The sequence below is a fragment of the Ranitomeya variabilis genome, chromosome 2 (genome assembly GCF_051348905.1).
Source record: "Ranitomeya variabilis isolate aRanVar5 chromosome 2, aRanVar5.hap1, whole genome shotgun sequence".
In the NCBI taxonomy this organism is placed as follows: Eukaryota; Metazoa; Chordata; class Amphibia; order Anura; family Dendrobatidae; genus Ranitomeya; species Ranitomeya variabilis.
Window position 1 is genome coordinate 840838294 of NC_135233.1, and position 18609 is coordinate 840856902.

Sequence of the window (18609 nt, forward strand, 5' to 3'; positions counted from 1 at the left end):
GGACCCTCTCGCCTTCGGCCACGACGCTCTGGTAATTCCATGGTTACAGTTTCAGTTTCCCTACATGTTTCCACCCCTCCCCTTGATTCCAAGGGTGGTAAAGAAGATCAAGTTGGAAGGGATTCCAGTCATACTGATAGCGCCGGACTGGCCAAAGCGGCCGTGGTACGCCGAGCTCGTAAACATGCTCGCGGACACTCCTTGGAGAATCCCGGATCGCCCAGACCTCCTCTCGCAGGGACCTCTCTACCACCAGTGTTCTCAGTCGCTGAGTTTAATGGCATGGCTGTTGTGGCCACAGTCTTGAAGAACTCGGGTCTCTCTTCCCAGGTCATACAGACCATGATCAGAGCCAGAAAACCGGCGTCTTCCCGTATCTACCATAGGTACTGGAAAGCATTCTTCCGGTGGTGTGAAACTAATGAGGTTTTTCCAATGTCTTTTTCTCTTCCGGAGCTTCTCGGTTTCCTCCAGTCTGGTCTCGATGCGGGCTTATCCCTCAGCACACTCAAGGGACAAGTGTCCGCTCTGTCGATCCTCTTCCAGAGTGACCTTTCCTCCATTCACCAGGTTCGGACTTTTCTACAGGGAGTTGCGCATATCGCCCCTCCTTTCCATCCTCCCTTGGAACCTTGGGACCTTAACCTGGTCCTTGGTGCTCTTCAGGCTGCTCCCTTTGAGCCTCTTCATGACGTGCCCTTTTCCCTTCTCTCTTGGAAGGTCGCCTTCCTCATTGCCATTACATCCATCAGGAGGGTCTCCGAGTTGGCAGCCTTGTCATGCCGTTCCCCCTTCCTGATTCTTCATCAGGATAAGGTCGTTCTTAGACCGGTTCCCGAATTCCTTCCCAAGGTGGTCTCGGCTTTCCACATCAACGAGGATATTGTCCTTCCATCATTTTGCCCTTCTCCGGCTCATCCTTTGGAGAAGTCCCTTCACAAGCTTGACGTGGTCAGGGCCATTTGGGTCTATCTTTCTAGAACCGCTCCTTTCCGTCAATCCGATTCTCTCCTTGTCGTTTCCGAGGGTCGTCGGAAGGGTTTTCAAGCGTCTAAATTCACTATTTCGCGCTGGATTCGCTCGGCAATTTCAGAATCGTACCGTGTTCATGAGGCACGTCCTCCTCCGGGGGTGCGAGCTCACTCCACCAGAGCTGTCGGAGCTTCATGGGCTGTTCGCCACCAGTCTTCCGCCTTGCAAGTTTGCAAGGCCGCAACCTGGTCGTCTTTGCACACGTTTACGAGGTTCTATCGAGTTCATACCCAAGCCTCGTCCGATGCAGGTCTTGGTAGGAAGGTACTGCAGGCGGCGGTCGCACACCGGCCGACCTGAGACCTTTTCTCTTTTCCTTTCTACCCACCCTTTTCCGGGACTGCTTTGGACGTCCCACGGTTGTCCTGTGTCCCCCAATGAAGCGATAAAGAGGGATTTTTGGTACTTACCGTAAAATCTCTTTCTTGAAGCCTTCATTGGGGGACAGCACCCTCCCTACTTGTTTGTTCTGGTACCGTGTTTGGGGCCTGGAGGCCCTAGTTGAGTTGGTACTTTTACTATTATGAGTTCTGTCGCTTCTCCTACTGCTTTTTGCACTAACTGAGGTGCTTAGTGCCTGTCGGTGGGTGTATACTGCCAGGGAGGAGCTACGCCTTTTTTTTTTTTTTTGCATAGTGTCAGCCTCCTAGCAGCAGCAGCAGCGTACACCCACGGTTGTCCTGTGTCCCCCAATGAAGTCTCCAAGAAAGAGATTTTACGGTAAGTACCAAAAATCCCTCTTTCTTGCTAATGAAAACAAAATATTCCAGAACAAATATTAGGCATTAGAGGGTTAGTGCCACTCACTTGGTCATCTGCTGTTGCATATTGTGCTTAAATCCCAATCCAGCAAGGATCACAGAAGCTCTGAGGAAGGGAAAAAATATTAAATATCAAGAAAACAAAACTTTGAGGGGAAAATAAAATGTAGCAACTAAGACGATGTACTTAGCAGGTGCTTTGTCTGCCTCTATTTCTTCCAGTTTTCCGTAGATCTCGGATAGGCGAACGCTCTCTGAACCGTCTCCTCTGTGGACAACAAGAAACAAATAATAATATACAGGCATTAAATTTACATTATACATATCTACACATTTCACTACAGACGGCCTTGATTATTGCCTTCTTCCCAAAGTCAGACATTGGTTTAATCTTTGTGTATCCAAACTGTTGTAGGAAAGGACTTTGCAACTTACAGCAAAATTTTGACACATAGGAAGCAAAAAAAAAAAAAATTTTTTGACAAATTTAAAAAATAATGATAAATAGGCTGGTGTAGCTTCAGAAAAAGAATTGGATAGAGAAATCTTAAGGGGATTTCTAATGTGGTCCCTGTAATTCTTCCAACTTCTCACTAAGGAAACAAGAAACCTCATTGTATACAGTATATACTCGAGTGTAAGCCGAGGCATCTAATTTTGTCACGAAAAACTGAGTAAGCTTATTGACTCGAGTATAAGCAAGGTATGCGCTATCCCCTCATCCCTTGTCCTGGTATGCATGGCTCCCCGTCCCTGTCATTATATGGCTCCCCTATCCCTGCCTGTCATTGTATGCATGGCTTCCCCGTCCCCTTAATTGTATTCATGGCTCCCCCGTCCCTGTCATTGTATGCATGGCTCTCCTATCCCTGCCTGTCATTGTATGCATGGCTCCCCCGTCCCCTTCATTGTATTCATGGCTCCCCCGTCCCTGTCATTGTATGCATGGCTCTCCTATCCCTGCCTGTCATTGTATGCATGGCTCCCCCGTCCCCTTCATTGTATGCATGGCCCCTCCGTCCCCGTCATTGTATGCATGGCTCCCCATCCCTGTCATTGTATGCATGGCTCCCCTATCCCTGCCTGTCATTGTATGCATGGCTCCCCCCGTCCTGTCCTAGTATGCATGGCTCCCCCGTCCCCGTCATTGTATGCATGGCATCCCAAATCACTGTATGCATGGCTCCCACGTCCCTGTCCTAGTATGCATGGCTCCCCCGTCGCTGTCATTGTTTGCATGGCTCCTCCGTCCCTGTCATTGTATGCATGGCTCCCCATCCCTGTCATTGTATGCATGGCTCCCCTATCCCTGCCTGTCATTGTATGCCTGGCTCCCCCCGTCCTTTCCTAGTATGCATGGCACCCCCGTCCCCTTCATTGTATGCATGGCATCCCTGTCATTGTATGCATGGCTCCCCCGTCCCTGTCCTTGTATGCATGGCTCCCCAGTCCCTGTCCTTGTATGCATGGCTCCCCCCGTCCTTTCCTAGTATGCATGGCACCCCCGTCCCCTTCATTGTATGCATGGCATCCCTGTCATTGTATGCATGGCTCCCCCGTCCCTGTCCTTGTATGCATGGCTCCCCATCCCTGTCATTGTATGCCTGGCTCCCCCCGTCCTTTCCTAGTATGCATGGCACCCCCGTCCCCTTCATTGTATGCATGGCATCCCTGTCATTGTATGCATGGCTCCCCCGTCCCTGTCCTTGTATGCATGGCTCCCCAGTCCCTGTCCTTGTATGCATGGCTCCCCCGTCCCTGTCATTGTATGCATGGCATCCCAGTCATTGTATGCATGGCTCCTCTGTCCCTGTCCTTGTATGCATAGCTCCCCCGTCCCTGTCATTGTATGCATGGCATCCCAGTCATTGTATGCATGGCTCCCCCGTCGCTGTCATTGTATGCATGGCTCCTCCGTCCCTGTCATTGTATGCATGGCTCCTTATCCCTGTCATTGTATGTATGGCTCCCCTATCCCTGCCTGTCATTGTATGCATGGCTCCCCCCCGTCCTGTCCTAGTGTATGCATGGCTCCCCGGTCCCCTTCATTGTATGCATGGCTCCCCCGTCCCCTTCATTGTATGCATGGCGTCCCCGTCATTGTATGCATGGGTCCCCTATCCCTGCCAGTCATTGTATGCATGGTAACTCCCGTCCTGTCCTGGTATGCATGGCTCCCCCGTTCCCTTCATTATATGCATGGCGTCTCCATCATTGCATGCATGGTTCCCCCGTCCCTGTATGCATGGCTCCCCCGTCCCTGTCCTTGTATGCATGGCTCTCCCGTCCCCATCATTGTATGCATGGCGTCCCCGTCATTGTATGCATGGCTCCCCATCCCTGTATGCATGGCTCCCCATCCCTGTATGCATGGCTCCCCCATCCCTGTCCTTGTATGCATGGCTCCCCCGTCACAAGAAAAATGTGCTGAAAAACTCGGCTTATACACAAGTATATGTACTTTGTTTTCTTTCCACATGGGAAATTATTTCTATAATCGCAAGACAAGGGGCAGACATTTATTAAGTCAAGAACACCAAAATCTTTTGCAATGACCCAAGCGCTTTTCTCTGATCTGTTATTAGTGTTCTTCATGTCTAGCTATATTGCCATGATGCATGTTACAATGTATTAGAATTGGCTCTAGCCCTATTCATATAGATCCTCTGCACTATTAGCACGTGATTTGTATGTCTCTGTTGTATGATTTTTGCATCAGACGATGAACGGGTATAAAAAGAAGGGACGATGTCCAAAAGGGAATAAATAGTGTGTAAAACGGCCGTCACTGTACTATACTTCATGCCAGACTAAAACTCGTTATTAGAAGTCCAGTATTTTAAAAAGCCGCTGGTCGGGTGAGCACCACTTTAGTCCTGTTATTTGACAATACACTGGTCAGTATACGTAGCAGAAGTTTTGGGAATCAAAGCCAAAACGATCCTTTAAAACTGCCCTCGTTAACGTTGATGTTCACTTACTTTCCAGCACTGATTCGGGCATTAAGTTCTTTCTCCTCTTTCAGAAGATTCTCCCGTAATGTGTCACACTCTAGGACGCTTTGTAAGGCCAGGGTATCATCGCCTGCCACCTCTTGCTCCACATGTAGGATGCTGAGGTGTGAGGGAACTCGAAGACTGCGACTTGCAAGCATCTTCAGCAACGTTGTCTTACCCAAACCATTTCTGCCTACTAAACCATAGCGCCGACCTGCTGCCAAATGCAACTCAGCGCCTGTTAATAAGACCCTGAGATAAGGAAGGGAGAGAATGAATGAGCATACAATATATAAGCTTATAGGATCCAATCAATGTCCAATGTACCACGCGTTATAGGAGCAGAATACAAATAAAGCGAACTATGAATCCATTTGCAATTCTTTAACGCTCATATGCAGTTATTTAACACTTTCACCGCCAGGAGGTTTCTCCCCATTTTGCTGCTGTGGTATTCAGGGCAATTTTTGCGCTTTTGATATATACAAATAAAGTCGAAATTAGGAAATAATAAAATTACATTAACCAGCAATATCTATATATTTCTGAAAGTAGATACCTGGCACATTGGCAAAATGCCCTTCAGCACTTCATACACACAAGCACCTTCAAGAAATTTTGAATCAAACAACATTTTTGATAAATAAATAAAAAAAAATTGATCTTTGAGGATACAAGGTGTGACCCAAAAATAAAAGGAGATTTTTGTGTACTCACCGTAAAATCTCTCTCTCTCTAATTGGGGGACACAGGACCATGGGTGTTATGCTGCTGTCCACTAGGAGGCGACACTATGCATAATCTGAAAAAGATTAACCGTGGCTCCTCCTCTGCAGTATACACCCCTGGACGGCGTCAGCCTTCTCCAGTTTTGTGCAAAAGCAGTAGGAGGAACGTAACATGAATGACATAGACATGCCTATAAGAAGGCCACTATGTACGAGCTCAAAGAACAATATGAGAACTCAACAGTAACAACGGCCCGAAAAGGGCAACAGGGTGGGAGCTGTGTCCCCCAATTAGAGGCTAAGAGAAAGAGATTTTACGGTGAGTACACAAAAATCTCCTTTACTCTGTCGCCTCATTGGGGGACACAGGACAATGGGACGTCCTAAAGCAGTCCCTGGGTGGGAAGCAATGGACGAATATTGTGCAGACAGGCCCCTATACTTGGGGCACCGCTGCCTGCAGAACACATCTACCCAGGCTCGCTTCCGCTGAGGACTGGGTATGAACCCTGTAGTGTTTAGTAAACGAGTGTGGGCTAGTCCAAGTGGCCGCCTTACACACTTGTTGTGCCGAAGCCTGGAGCCGAATGGCCCAGGAGGCCCCTACCGCCCGTGTAGAGTGTGCCGTAATACCAGCTGGAAGAGGAGAATTCTTAAGGCGGTAGGCCTCTTGTATGGTGGATGTGATCTTCCTGGCAAGGGTAGCTTTAGAAGCTGGGAGACCCTTGCGGCCGTCTTTCGGAAGAAGGAAAAAGGATCAGACCTCCGGAAGGACGCAGTCCTAGACACATATATATGCAATGCCCTGACAAGGTCAAGCGCATGCAGAGCCTTCTCCACTCTATGAACCGGGACCAGACAAAGGGAAGGCAGAGAAATTTCCTCATTGAGGTGGAAGTTGGACACAACCTTCGGAAAGAAGGATGGGACCGTACGGAAAACTACCTTGTCCTGGTGAAAAACCAGCAAGGGCCGTTTGCAGGAGAGTGCGGTCAGTTCAGACACCCTGCGTAGCGAGGCGATTGCCACCAGGAAAAAAAAACACCTTCTGGGAGAGAAGGCAGAGCGGGACCTCCTTAAGGGGTTCGAAGGGTGGTTCCTGCAATGCTGTCAGGACCAGGTTGAGGTCCCACGTTTCTAGTGGTCATCTGTAGGGGGGAACCAATCGGGAAACCCCCTGAAGAAAAGTCCTTACTCGCAGCTTGGTAGCAATGCGCCTTTGAAAAAAAGCACTGAGAGGGCTGACACCTGGCTCTTAGGCGAGCCCAGGGGCAGCCTGGCCTCCAGACCCGATTGGAGAAAAAAAACAGGTAGTTCGGGGAGGGAAGAAGGGAATGCGGTCTGGCCGCGAGATTCGCACCAGGTAAAGAGAACTTTCCAGGTACGGTCATAGATCTTGGCAGAGGCTGGCTTCCGTGCCCTGATCATGGTCCTAATGACGTCCGCCAAGAGCCCTGCCTGGGTTAGAACCCAGGTTTCAAGGGCCATGCGGTCAAATTGAGAGCCCCTGAGTTCTGGTGGTAGAACGGGCCTTGTGATAGAAGATCTGGGCGGTCGGGGAGGCGCCAGGGGGCGTCTGGTGAAAGTTGTACAACGTCGGCGTACCATGTACGTCTGAGCCAGAAAGATGCGATTAAGATGGTTGGAACTCCATCTTGCTTGATCTTCCTCACCACTCTGGATAACAGGGGGAGAAGTGGAAAAATGTACAGAGGCTGGAACTGGGTCCAGTCCTGAACCAGAGCGTCTGCTCCGAGCGACGGCGGATCGTGTGTTCTGGCCATGAAGTTGGAGACCTTGGCATTGAAGTGGGATGCCATTAGGTCCACATCTGGGGTCCCCCAGCGATGGCAGATCTGACGAAAAATTTCGGGATGGAGAGACCACTCTCCCGAATCTATTCCTTGTCGTCTGAGGAAGTCTGCTTCCCAGTTGTCCACACCCGGAATGTGGACCGCCGAGAGAACCGAGCCTGTGTCCTCCACCCAGTGGAGGATGTGTGACACTTCTCGCATCGCCTGGGTACTGCGGGTCCCCCCTTGGTGATTCACATATGCCACAGTGGTGGCATTGTCCGATTGTATTCTGATGTGAGAGGCTGCCAGTAAGTGATGGAAGGCCCTGAATGCCAGGAGGATGGCACGAATTCCCAGGATGTTGATGGGCATGGTCACTTCCACTGGGGACCACTTGCCCTGTGCCCTGTGTTGTAGGTGCACTGCACCCCAACCCATCAGGCTCGCATCGGAGGTCAGAACCTTCCACTGACCTGTGAGAAAGGATTTCCCCTTTGCTAGCGAGGTTGGCTTGAGCCACCAGTGCTTGGACGTTGGCCGGAACTCCCTGTCGAGAGAGAAAGGGATTCCTGTCCCAGGACATGAGAATGGCTAGTTGGAGAGGCCTGAGGTGAAACTTGGCAAAATTGGGACCGCTTCTATTGCTGCCCCCATCCTGCCGAGGACTCATGGCAAACCGGAGATCGAGGGGGTTTGCGGAAGAGGATGCTAACTCCTAGGCGGAGAGCCAGTGCCTTGTGCCTGGGAAAGAGCACTAGACCCCTGGAGGTGTTGTATAGCATTCCCAGGAAGGTCAGAGACAGACTCAGGATTGGTGATGACCTTTGTAGGTTGACTAACCAGCCCATGCGACTCAGTGTCGATTGTGATTGAGACGCTGAGCTTGCAGTCCTTGAAGGTAGGAGCCTTGATGAGTAGATCGTCCAGGTATGGAACGACTGCTATGCCTCTGGAGTGCAGGACGTCCATGGTGGCTGCCATGACCCTGGTAAACTCTGGGAGCCGTGGCGAGTCCGAACGGAAGAGCCACGAACTGGTAGTGGTCCTGGCCGATTGCGAACCTGAGAAAACTCTGACGAGCAGGTACAATTGGTATATGCAGGTATGCGTCTTGTATTTCTATGAAGGAGAGATATTCTCCCTTCTCCATGGACGCAATGATGGACCGAAGAGGACTCCAGCGGAAGTGACGAACCCGTACATATTTGTTGAGTTGTTTTAGGTCCAATATAGGCCGTACGCTGCCTCCTTTCTTGGGGACTACCAATAGATTGGAGTAGAACCCTCGGAAACGCCCGGCCGTGGGAACCGGTACTATGACTCCTGCTTGAAAAAGCAAGGGAACCGCTTGGTGGAAGGCACAAGCCTTGGCTGGCGGTTTTGGGGGAACAGAGAGGAAGACTCGGTTCGGTGGGTTGGAGGTTGAACACTATCTTGTATCCGGAAGACACTAGTTCCCTGACCCACCTGTCTTCTGTAGTAGGCATCCAGACTTGCTGGAAGAGCAAAGTCGGCCGCCTACGGGTGGGATGTCTTCCGGGATCTGTGAGTCATGAGGAGGAAAAAAAATCTGAGGTTTACCTCCTTTGGGCTTTGACTGGCCTGCTTTTAACTGCCATGTCTTGCCCGACCTATGCGTCGACCATGAGTTGTCCCTGTGTGGGGAACGGTTACGATTTTGTGCTGGACACGAGACTGACCAGCCCGAGGAATTCCGAAAGGATCGGAATCTGTTTTGTTACACTTCTTGTAAGTGCGTATAGGTTTCAGTTGAGGGAGAGAGGTACTCTCCCCCCCCGCTGGCGTTGGATATCATTGTGTCCAACTTTTGACCGAAAGGTCACCCACTGAGATACGGGAGGTGCGTGAGGGACTTCTTTGAGGCTGCGTCCGCTTTCCATTCCGCAGCCAGAGGATACGCCGAATCGTGATGGTGTTTGATGCTATCCCCGCTACGCCCCTTGCTGAATACAAAGCTGCATGAAGCATGTAATCTGCTACAACTGCTATTTGAACCGCTTGGTCCGACAGGTCAGGAGCAGATGCTTGGAGGCCAGCTTGTAAATTTTTGGCCCAATACAGTATGGCCTTGGCAGCCCAAACTGAAGTGAACGCGGAAGCCAGGGAGGCCCCTGCCGCCTCGAAAATTGAACGAGCCATGCGTTCTAACTGCCGGTCTGCTGCGTCCCTGAGGGTTGAGCTATCTGGCAGTGAAAGGAGAGTCTGTGCTGCTAGTCTAGAGACTGGGGGTCCACTTCGGGTGGATCTGTCCATTCCTTGGTGTCCTTCTGTGGGAAAGGGTACCTTGCCTCCAGATATTTGCGATTAGCGAATTTTTTCTCAGGTTGTAAGAGCTGCTCTATAAGGATCGCTTTAAACTCTGGGTGGTTAGAGAAAACCTTAGGCGGCTTCAGAGGTCCTTCAAAGGAAAACCTCTGGTGGCAGATTAGAAATGTCCAGCACCCGATGGATGGAAGAGATTATGTCCTCGACTAGCGCTGTATTGCTAGGGGGGATTGGGATCAGGGACCCCTCCGTTTCCCTGTCTGAGTAGGAGTCACAGATGCCTTCCGAATCCTGTGTATCACTGAGGCGTCCCCTGCTGTGGTGAGCTGGGGAGGAGGCCTTCTCTGGTCGGGGACTGTGGAGATCTGCATTGTCTACCCCTGGAAGGGGACGGTCTAGATGACTTGGAACTACGGTGTCTCGTCTCTCCCTAGAAGGGGATGACCGTGTGCTATGGGATGACGCAGATGGACTTGACCTATGGGTCCGCTTGCGTCCTGACCTAGACGTGGATGTGCCAGGTCGTTCTGTTCCTGAGTCAAGCTCTCCCTTTGCTGGGTAGCGGTCATAGCCGAGGCATGACTCTGCAGAGCCTGAAGCAATGTGGAGGTTTGGTTATCTATAGACTGCGTCATAGATTGTGACCTCTGAGTGACCCATTCCGGCGTGGCATTAGACACCAAGGCATTGGCAGGGGCTTCTTGGGGCTCTGACGCAGTAGTCTGGATGCAGTCCTGGCAGCGCTTTACGTGTTGCCACTGGGGAGAGCGGTCCAGCAGGCTGTACAGAATGCATAATAGCAGTCCTGCCTGGTTCTCTTGGACCTTGAGCCCGGCATAGTGCACAGATTGCAGAGGGGCTGCTATGCAAAGGACCTTACAGGGGTAGAGAAACCTATAGGGGAGCCTTATAGGTAATATGGTAGTACAGGACAAGACGTGCACTCTCGCTAGTGTTGGTGCAGACTGAACTTGGAGGGATACTCCAGAATATAGTCCTATGTAACAACAGTCGCACTCAATAAGGAGAGTTCTTCTGAATTTTGTTAGTCAAAAAACGTGGTTTCTTTATTGTGAACAAACACCAAAATAAAGGTATCACCGCAGTGTTTCAAGGTAACGTTTCGACCCACAGAGTCTTTCTCAAACCTTACTTATAATAGTAGATACCGAGCAGAGGGCACATATCCCTGGAGAGGTGCAGGAGTCCCGTTAGGGGCTGTAGCTAGAGAGTGACTGGCGTCTGCGGTGGTGGTGTATAGGTAATATGGACTTACAGCCGAGTAAAACAACCCAGCTGTGATCTTACCCCACCAGTATGCCCCTAGGTCCAGCGCCGAAGATCCACAGTCTTGTGCTAGCTGGCCTGGTCCTGCTGACTGGGAGATGCAGGGTTAATCCTTGCTGCAGTAGAAATGGCCACCGAGGAGAAGAGGCGGGGGAGAAGGGGGCGGAGAGCTGAGAAAAAAGCGGCAAAGCTGTGTAAAAACGCGCCCTTTCTGTCTCGATCCACCCCCTTTATGACACTGTAGAGTGTCATATTTGTCATCTGGGGGGCGGAGAGGAGGTGGCGGCCACAGCTAGGCCGAAGCCGGGGCCTAAATTAGATGCCTGATGCCCAGAAAGGCTCCAGGCCGGCGTGGAAGTCCGGGGGGGGGGGGGGTTTCTCGGATCTGAACCGGACCCCCCCCCCCCCGGATTTAAAGGCAGGATGGCGGTGGGGCTGTAAGCGGGAGGGGGGCCCTGTGAGGGGTCCCCCTGAGGCAGTATAGTGCTGGTGCTGCCGCAGAGACAGGGGCGCAGGGAGCCCTGTGTCTGTATGTGCCATGCCTGCCTGCACTCCCCCCGGCCCCGACAGGAGCCCGCAGCTGGGCTGGGGTCCCTGGATGCAGGAGCAGTGTGCTGGCCCATTGCTGGGAGCTGAAGAATGCGGCCTGTACAGGCCCTACCTGAGGCGTCTCAACCTAATACCCCCAGAGGGGGATTAGGGAGGGTGCTGTTGTCACCTTCAGGGGGCTTTATCCTCGCCTCGACCTCAACCCAGAAACCAAAAGGAATTGGGGAAGGAGGGGGGAGTCTCGACTTCGAACCAGCACCCGAGGGACTGGGGAAGGAGCGGCATGGGGAATAGCCATCTCTACTTCAACCGGGCACCCCGTAAGAGGGGGGCCGAGGAAGGAGCCATGCCGGGAGTCTCACAGGAGACCCACTTTTCTTCATCTGTAATCCGTCGAAAAAAAACGGAGTAAAAAATCTTAGGTGTGCCTCCTATGCGACACTAAGCAAAAACTGGAGAAGGCTGACGCCGTCCAGGTGTGTATACTGCAGAGGAGGAGCCTCGGTTAATCTTTTTCAGATTATGCATAGTGTCGCCTCCTAGTGGACAGCAGCATAACACCCATGGTCCTGTGTCCCCCAATGAGGCGACAGAGTAAGTTAGATACACCACACTTCCTTCAAATAGACATTTATCATGTGCAGAATCCATGCATACCACTTCGGCCTCTGTCTACGTTTTATAGACCGTATATCTTTCTAAAATCATCAGAAATGGAGAGACCAAAAATCCAGAAGATGGAGGGAGCTAGAAGATGGAGGGAGATTGAAGAGCAGAGGCAGAACAGCAACTTACTACCTCATGATTACGGAAGACCGTTGGACAGCTGCTGTGCAGGTGATCGGCACAGAGAGCTGCCTGCTGATCATGGTAGATTGTGCCTTCCCAGCAGATGCAGAGCAGGAACGCTGGGTTATTGCTGACTCCTAGCACAAATAGTTACCATTGTATTACAGGAGCCCAGAGATTCTGCTCTGCATCTATATCTTACTTTACCTTGATGCAATACAACATGAGAAAATGATGTCAGCAGAGCAGTGGAGCTTGGGAATTTCCCTGGTGGAGATTTCTGCTGAAGTTGGTTCATTTGAGGGATACACTTCAGCCATCAGAAGTTTTTCTCCATTTTATTACAAAAGTTTTTTTTACGTCAAATCATTATTGTTGTTACACCTACTTGGTGTCTAGTATGAACCCCAAACTTTTGAGTTCAGATTCGCTCATAGAAAATCTTTCACTAGAAATGTTTTAATTTAAATTGAACCTGTCACCTCGTTTTGCTGCTATAAGATGCGGCCACTGCCTTTCAGAGCTTATCTACAGCATTCTATAATGCAGTAGATAAGCCACCGGTCCGACCTGCAAGAGAAGAAAAACAAGTTTTATTATACTCACCCGGGGGGACGGTCCGATCCGATGGGTATCGCAGGTCTGGGTCCTCCCATCTTCATGCGATATCGTCATCCTGCTTGCTTCGTGCCGCACTCCTGCGCAGGAGTACTGATTTGCCCTGTTGAGGGCAGGGGAAAGTACTGCAGTGCGCAGGCGCTGGGACTCTCTGACCTTTCCCGGCTCCTGCGCACTGCAGTACTTTCCTCTGCCCTCAACAGGGCAAATCAGTAGGCCTGCACCGGAGCGCGGAACGAAGCAAGCAGGATGACGACATCGCATGAAGATGGGACCCGAGACAACCATCGGACTGGACAGCCCCCTGGGTGAGTATAACAAAACTTGTTTTTCTTCTCTTTCAGGTTGGACCAGGGGATTATCTACAGCATTACAGAATGCTGTAGATAAGCCCCGAAAGGCAGTGGCCGCATCTTATAGCAGCAAAACGAGGTGACAGGTTTCCTTTAAATTAAAACATTTCTAGTGAAAGATTTTCTATGAGCGAATCTGAACTCAAAAGTTTGGGGTTCATACTAGACACCAAGTGTCCGGTACCGAACCCAGAAAACTGATTTCGTAATGTACGTCCATGTTACTGTTTGGGCTATGCAGCCTAAAAAAAGCTTACTGAAAGACTACAGTGCAACCAATCAACAAGCTTTAAGGTTGTGGGTACATCCGGCCCCATTACAGCCATGTCAAGTAATGTCATGGCTGTGATTGGTCGGTGTACCACGCAACCCGGTCTGACAGTGTAAATTAACCACTTAATGCCCGCCAATACGTCTTTTTACTGACCTGAGATAAGAGAATAGCGTCCCCACACAGGTGACAATCCAGCTGCTGTCGGCTGTACGCTATAGCTGACAACTTGATGCATTAGCCATGATTAGTATTGGCACCAACTATATCTATTTAACCCCTTAGATGCTGCTGTCAAAAGTGATTACATCATATAAATGGTTAACAGAGTGTGGGGGCTTCCTATTTAACCCCATCGGCACCCTGAGAGTATGATTGTGTAGTCCTGATGTCTGCCATGGCAATTCACAGCCAAATAACGGCCTTAGAGTCTGCCGCCTGTAGAGACCTATTCAGAAGTTAGCGACATTTAGGTGGTAAAAATAAAAATTTTCATTTCTGTCATGCCACTTTACATTAATTCCTGAAAATCACCTGAAGGGTTAATAAACTACCTGATAGCAGTTTTCAATATGTAGAGGGGTACTGTTTTTAAAATGGTATCACTTTGGGGGGTTTCCAATATATAGGAAAGTCACTTCAAACCTGGATAGGTCGCTAAACAAAAACATTTTGTAAATGTCCTTGAAAAAATGAAAAATTACTGATAGCATTTTAGGAGGTTTAAAAATGTAACAAAATAAAATAACATTTTACAAATGGTGCTGATGTAAAGCAGACATGAGAGAAATGTTATTTATTAATGTTTTTCTGTGGTATAACTATCTGGATTAATGGGATAATCATTCAACGCTTGAAAATTGCTAATTTGTTTTAAATTTGTAAACAAAACATATCGACCTAAATTTACCATTATCATAAAGTATGGAGCATCTTATGGGGCCATAATCAGCATTTGTGCAGCATTGTATGGGGCAAATGTCTCTATGGAGCATCTTATTGGGTCATAATCAACATTTGTTCAGCATTATATGGGGCATATTTTAATATGGAGCATCTTATGGGGCCCATCATGAACTGTTTGGAGCATTATATGGGGCTCCTGATTCAATATGGATAGTCAAAAACACTTAACCTACTGATGTCTCAATTAATTTTACTTTTATTGGTATCTATTTTTATTTTTGACATTTACCGGTAGCTGCTGCATTTTCCACCCTAGGCTTATACTCGAGTCAATACGTTTTCCCAGTTTTTTGTGGCAAAATTAGGGGTCTCAGCTTATACTCGGGTCGGCTTATATTCGAGTATATACGGTCATTTCAGAAATAAAAATTAAAAGTTGAAAAAAGGGAAGAAATACTGATGACACAAGAGAAAAAAAATGGTCCCATTTACCTAGATATATATGACCCCTGATATAAACGATTCATTGATCACTAATGTAGCTGCGATTCAGGCTGAGATATAGCGATTAGGAGCAAAGACGTATCTCATGCAATCTCAGCTACTGAGTGGCCATTCTCTAAGGAAGTTTGAGATATGTCCTTTTCATTTAAAGGGTTAAAGGCTATGCATTTAACGCGTCGTAAGAATTGTGAGCCCCCTGTTTCTCTTCTCTTGAATGCTCATCTAAGCTCAAATCTTGTTTAGCAGATTGAGCCGAGATCGCTGTTCGGATGCTGCATGCTGCCCAGACTGGCAGTTGTCAGGTTCAAGACTGAAAGGAACCAAGCAGCTTGCAGTGTATTGTAAAACAAACAAGTGATAGGAAAAAAAGTCAAAAGTAAACTAACTGCAGAAATATTTTATATCGCATAAATATAATGCAAAAAAATTGACCAGAACAGGTAATTCAACTTTCTCAAGCTTCTTTTCCCATTTTGAGAAGTTTGGTACCCAGTCCCTAGCTCTGTGTAAAGGTGACTATCTCCAATAAGTAGGATAAGAGCTATGGAAACCTTGGAGTTGCATACTACCTCACCTCAGGGCAATCAGAAACACAAGAATTTTTGCAGACTTGCCTCTCTCCAAATGACACGTCAAAGTTGTCAATCCTGATGTCATATGACTTGTTCTTGCCACTGGATTCTATTCTATTCTCCTTCTTGCTGGCAGCTTGACTTGCAGAAGCTTCTTCCATTACACTGCATATATTAAGATAAAAAAAAAACACGTATCGCTTGTATCAAGGATGCGTTCCCACTTCAGAAAACTTGTTATAGCCACAGCAACGGAAAAAAACACACACAAAAAAACAAACAAAAAAAATAACACAAAACAGTATCACTTTAGCTTTGTCTGGTCCAGCACTTCCTCTACGTTCCTACCCCGATCTCTGACTGCAACGCTGACGTCTGATTGACAAAGCCGATTACGGAGCTCAGCTACTCTGCGCCAGTGTAAATGTCATGAGCTTCTGAGCTCAATGATTGGCTGCAGCACTGTAAACACAGCGTCAGCATTGAAAACAATCTACAAAGACCGATGCAGCAGCGGAGAGCTGGTGCTGGATCTGGGAAGATAAGAAATAATTGCGTTTTCTTTTGTTTTTTTTTCCAAACTACCGAAATTTATAGCAGAAAGTTTTCTTTAAGAAGAAAAACCCTTTAAGCTGCATTTATAAATTCAGCTTTTTAAATAGTTACAAAAATCCTGCTGTACACGGACATAACAGTCACAGGAGCCAATCACATCTTTACACTTACACATTGCCACCGATTTTCTGCGTTTCCCGCTCGGACCGCTTTTCCTGTTTTGCTTTTAATTTGGCTTCTGCTTTTTCCAACTTCCTTACATCAACAGTCTGGGGACAAAATAACTTATTAGGAAAAAAGGACACACTCATGTATTCATAAATCATACGCGGGCTCTAAAGCAAAATTCCAACTTTCCAACAATGATTTACTGTGCTCCAATGGCAAATCACTACTGGGAAAGCTGGAGACCCCATCAGGAGTAACAGGAGTGCATCTGATGCGAAACAGAGTTCAAAGAGAAAACCTTCACATGTGGCTCTAAGAGACGCTTTCATATGGGACACAGATGATACACATTGCTGCCAATTTGAAGTCTGGCGTAGAACGCCTACAAATCCAGAGGACTCCATTTTTTATTTTTTTTTAAAGCACCAAAGTTTTTACTGATTTTAGAAATGAACATAAAGATGTGCATCTAACTGCAAACCTCAATAAATGGTCAAGTACAAAATAACATAACATGGAATTTCTTAATACTAATGTATTCCTTAGGGACTTGTTTCAATTGCATGTCTTATGAAGACAACCCCTTCTCTAAAGACAACCATATGGGTATAAGTCTTAGCATCCCTTTCTCCATGGGACGTTAGGCTCGGTCATACTTTTTTTCTTTCAATGTAATATATGGATGGGTAAAAATTGTCGGAATGGGAGCCATTCTTACTTATATATGGACGCGGGCTTTCTTCATTCACTTCCGCATTAGGACAGGCGTGTGATACCTACTGGTCACGCAAGTAAGGCAACAGATAGACTTAGAAAAATAAATAAATCAAGATAGCTGTGTAACAACTTTAAACAGACCATCTAGACCAGAAAAATGAATCAAAAGATGTGGCTTACAGAGGACTTTATCAATCACGGGTAGGGTTGAGCGAAACGGGTCGTTCATTTTCATAAGTCGCCGACTTTTGAGAGAGAGAGAGAGAGAGAGAGAGAGAGAGGGAGAGGGAGAGGGAGAGGGAGAGGGAGAGGGAGAGGGAGAGGGAGAGGGAGAGGGAGAGGGAGAGGGAGAGGGAGAGGGAGAGGGAGAGGGAGAGGGAGAGGGAGAGGGAGAGGGAGAGGGAGAGAGAGAGGGAGAGAGAGAGAGAGAGAGAGAGAGAGAGGGGGAGAGAGAGAGAGAGAGAGAGAGAGGGAGAGAGAGAGGGGGGGAGAGAGAGAGAGAGAGAGAGAGAGAGAGAGAGAGAGAGAGAGAGAGAGAGAGAGAGAGAGAGAGAGAGAGAGAGAGAGAGAGAGAGAGAGAGAGAGAGAGAGAGAGAGAGAGAGAGAGAGAGAGAGAGAAAGAAAGAAATAATAATAAATAAAAAAAATATAATTTCATTGACATACATTGGGTTTCGTGTTCCGGGTCCGGAACCGGACTTTACAGTACAATCGGCCGATTCCATACGATCCGACATCCGAGAAGGTCGGGTTTCACAAAACCCACCTCGATCCTAAAAAAGCTAAGGTCGCTCAACCCTAATCACGGGCTTTGGTCATTAATGATTGATTGATGCGGATATGATCACTAGAACTCCTGCCAATTAGCACAATGACTGAGCCGCAAAGCTGCTAGGAGGGTTATTGCCATCCACAATAACTATGGTATGTGCACAACAGATATAAATGGCCAACAGTTGCAGGCCTCACAGTGCTGTCACAGGCGTTGGCTGCACGTGAACAAAAACTGCAGAGGAAGTGCACAATTTTCAAATAAAGAAAGCCAATTCCTGAAGCATCCCAGTTTTCAATGTAGATGTTGGTCCAAGTGGGTAGGAACTGCATCTACCACACAATTATGCAATCATGTCTTAGATGGTCCTGGAGAGCCTCTGTGACATAGATAATATGACGCTGATTCGGTCTTATAACTCTACACACTACGCACCCTTAACATTTTGAGAGATAAAAAAATATCTTACTGAAGATTGGTCCTTTTTCATTAATAAGACACTCAAGACCTGAGGGTCAACTTCTGAAAGGGAGGGAGAAAAAAAAGCAGTGTTAATGTGAATCCATATGTGATATACAGGTGCTTCTCACAAAATTAGAATATCATCAAAAAGTTATTTTATTTCAGTTCTTCAATACAAAAAGTGAAACTCATATTATACAGAGTCATTACAGAGTGATGTATTTCAAGTGTTTATTTCTGTTAATGCTGATGATTATGGCTTACAGCCAATGAAAACCCAAAAGTCATTATCTCAGTAAATTAGAATACTTTATAACACCAGTTTGAAAAATGATTTTAAAATCTGAAATGTTGGCCTACTGAAATGTATGTTCAGTAAATGCACTCAATACTTGATGAAAAGGGATCCCTGACCAATTACTCCATCAATGAGGCGTGGCAAGGAGGCAATTAGCCTGTGGTACTGCTGAGGTGTTATGGAAGCCCA

The 18609-nt window shown here is 47.9% G+C and overlaps 1 protein-coding gene across 1 annotated transcript in view; it reads right to left on the minus strand.

Moving 5' to 3' along the window:
* The window catches only part of ABCF3 (ATP binding cassette subfamily F member 3), a 65953-nt gene that overhangs the window by 18047 nt on the left and 29297 nt on the right, over positions 1-18609 (minus strand). Inside the window, exons 4-9 of the mRNA XM_077290135.1 lie at positions 18130-18182; positions 16175-16272; positions 15491-15613; positions 4775-5041; positions 1981-2061; positions 1840-1899 (exon numbers count right to left, since the gene is read on the minus strand). Of these exons, the coding sequence (XP_077146250.1) occupies positions 1840-1899; positions 1981-2061; positions 4775-5041; positions 15491-15613; positions 16175-16272; positions 18130-18182 (682 nt within the window). The remainder of the gene's footprint in view (positions 1-1839; positions 1900-1980; positions 2062-4774; positions 5042-15490; positions 15614-16174; positions 16273-18129; positions 18183-18609) is intronic.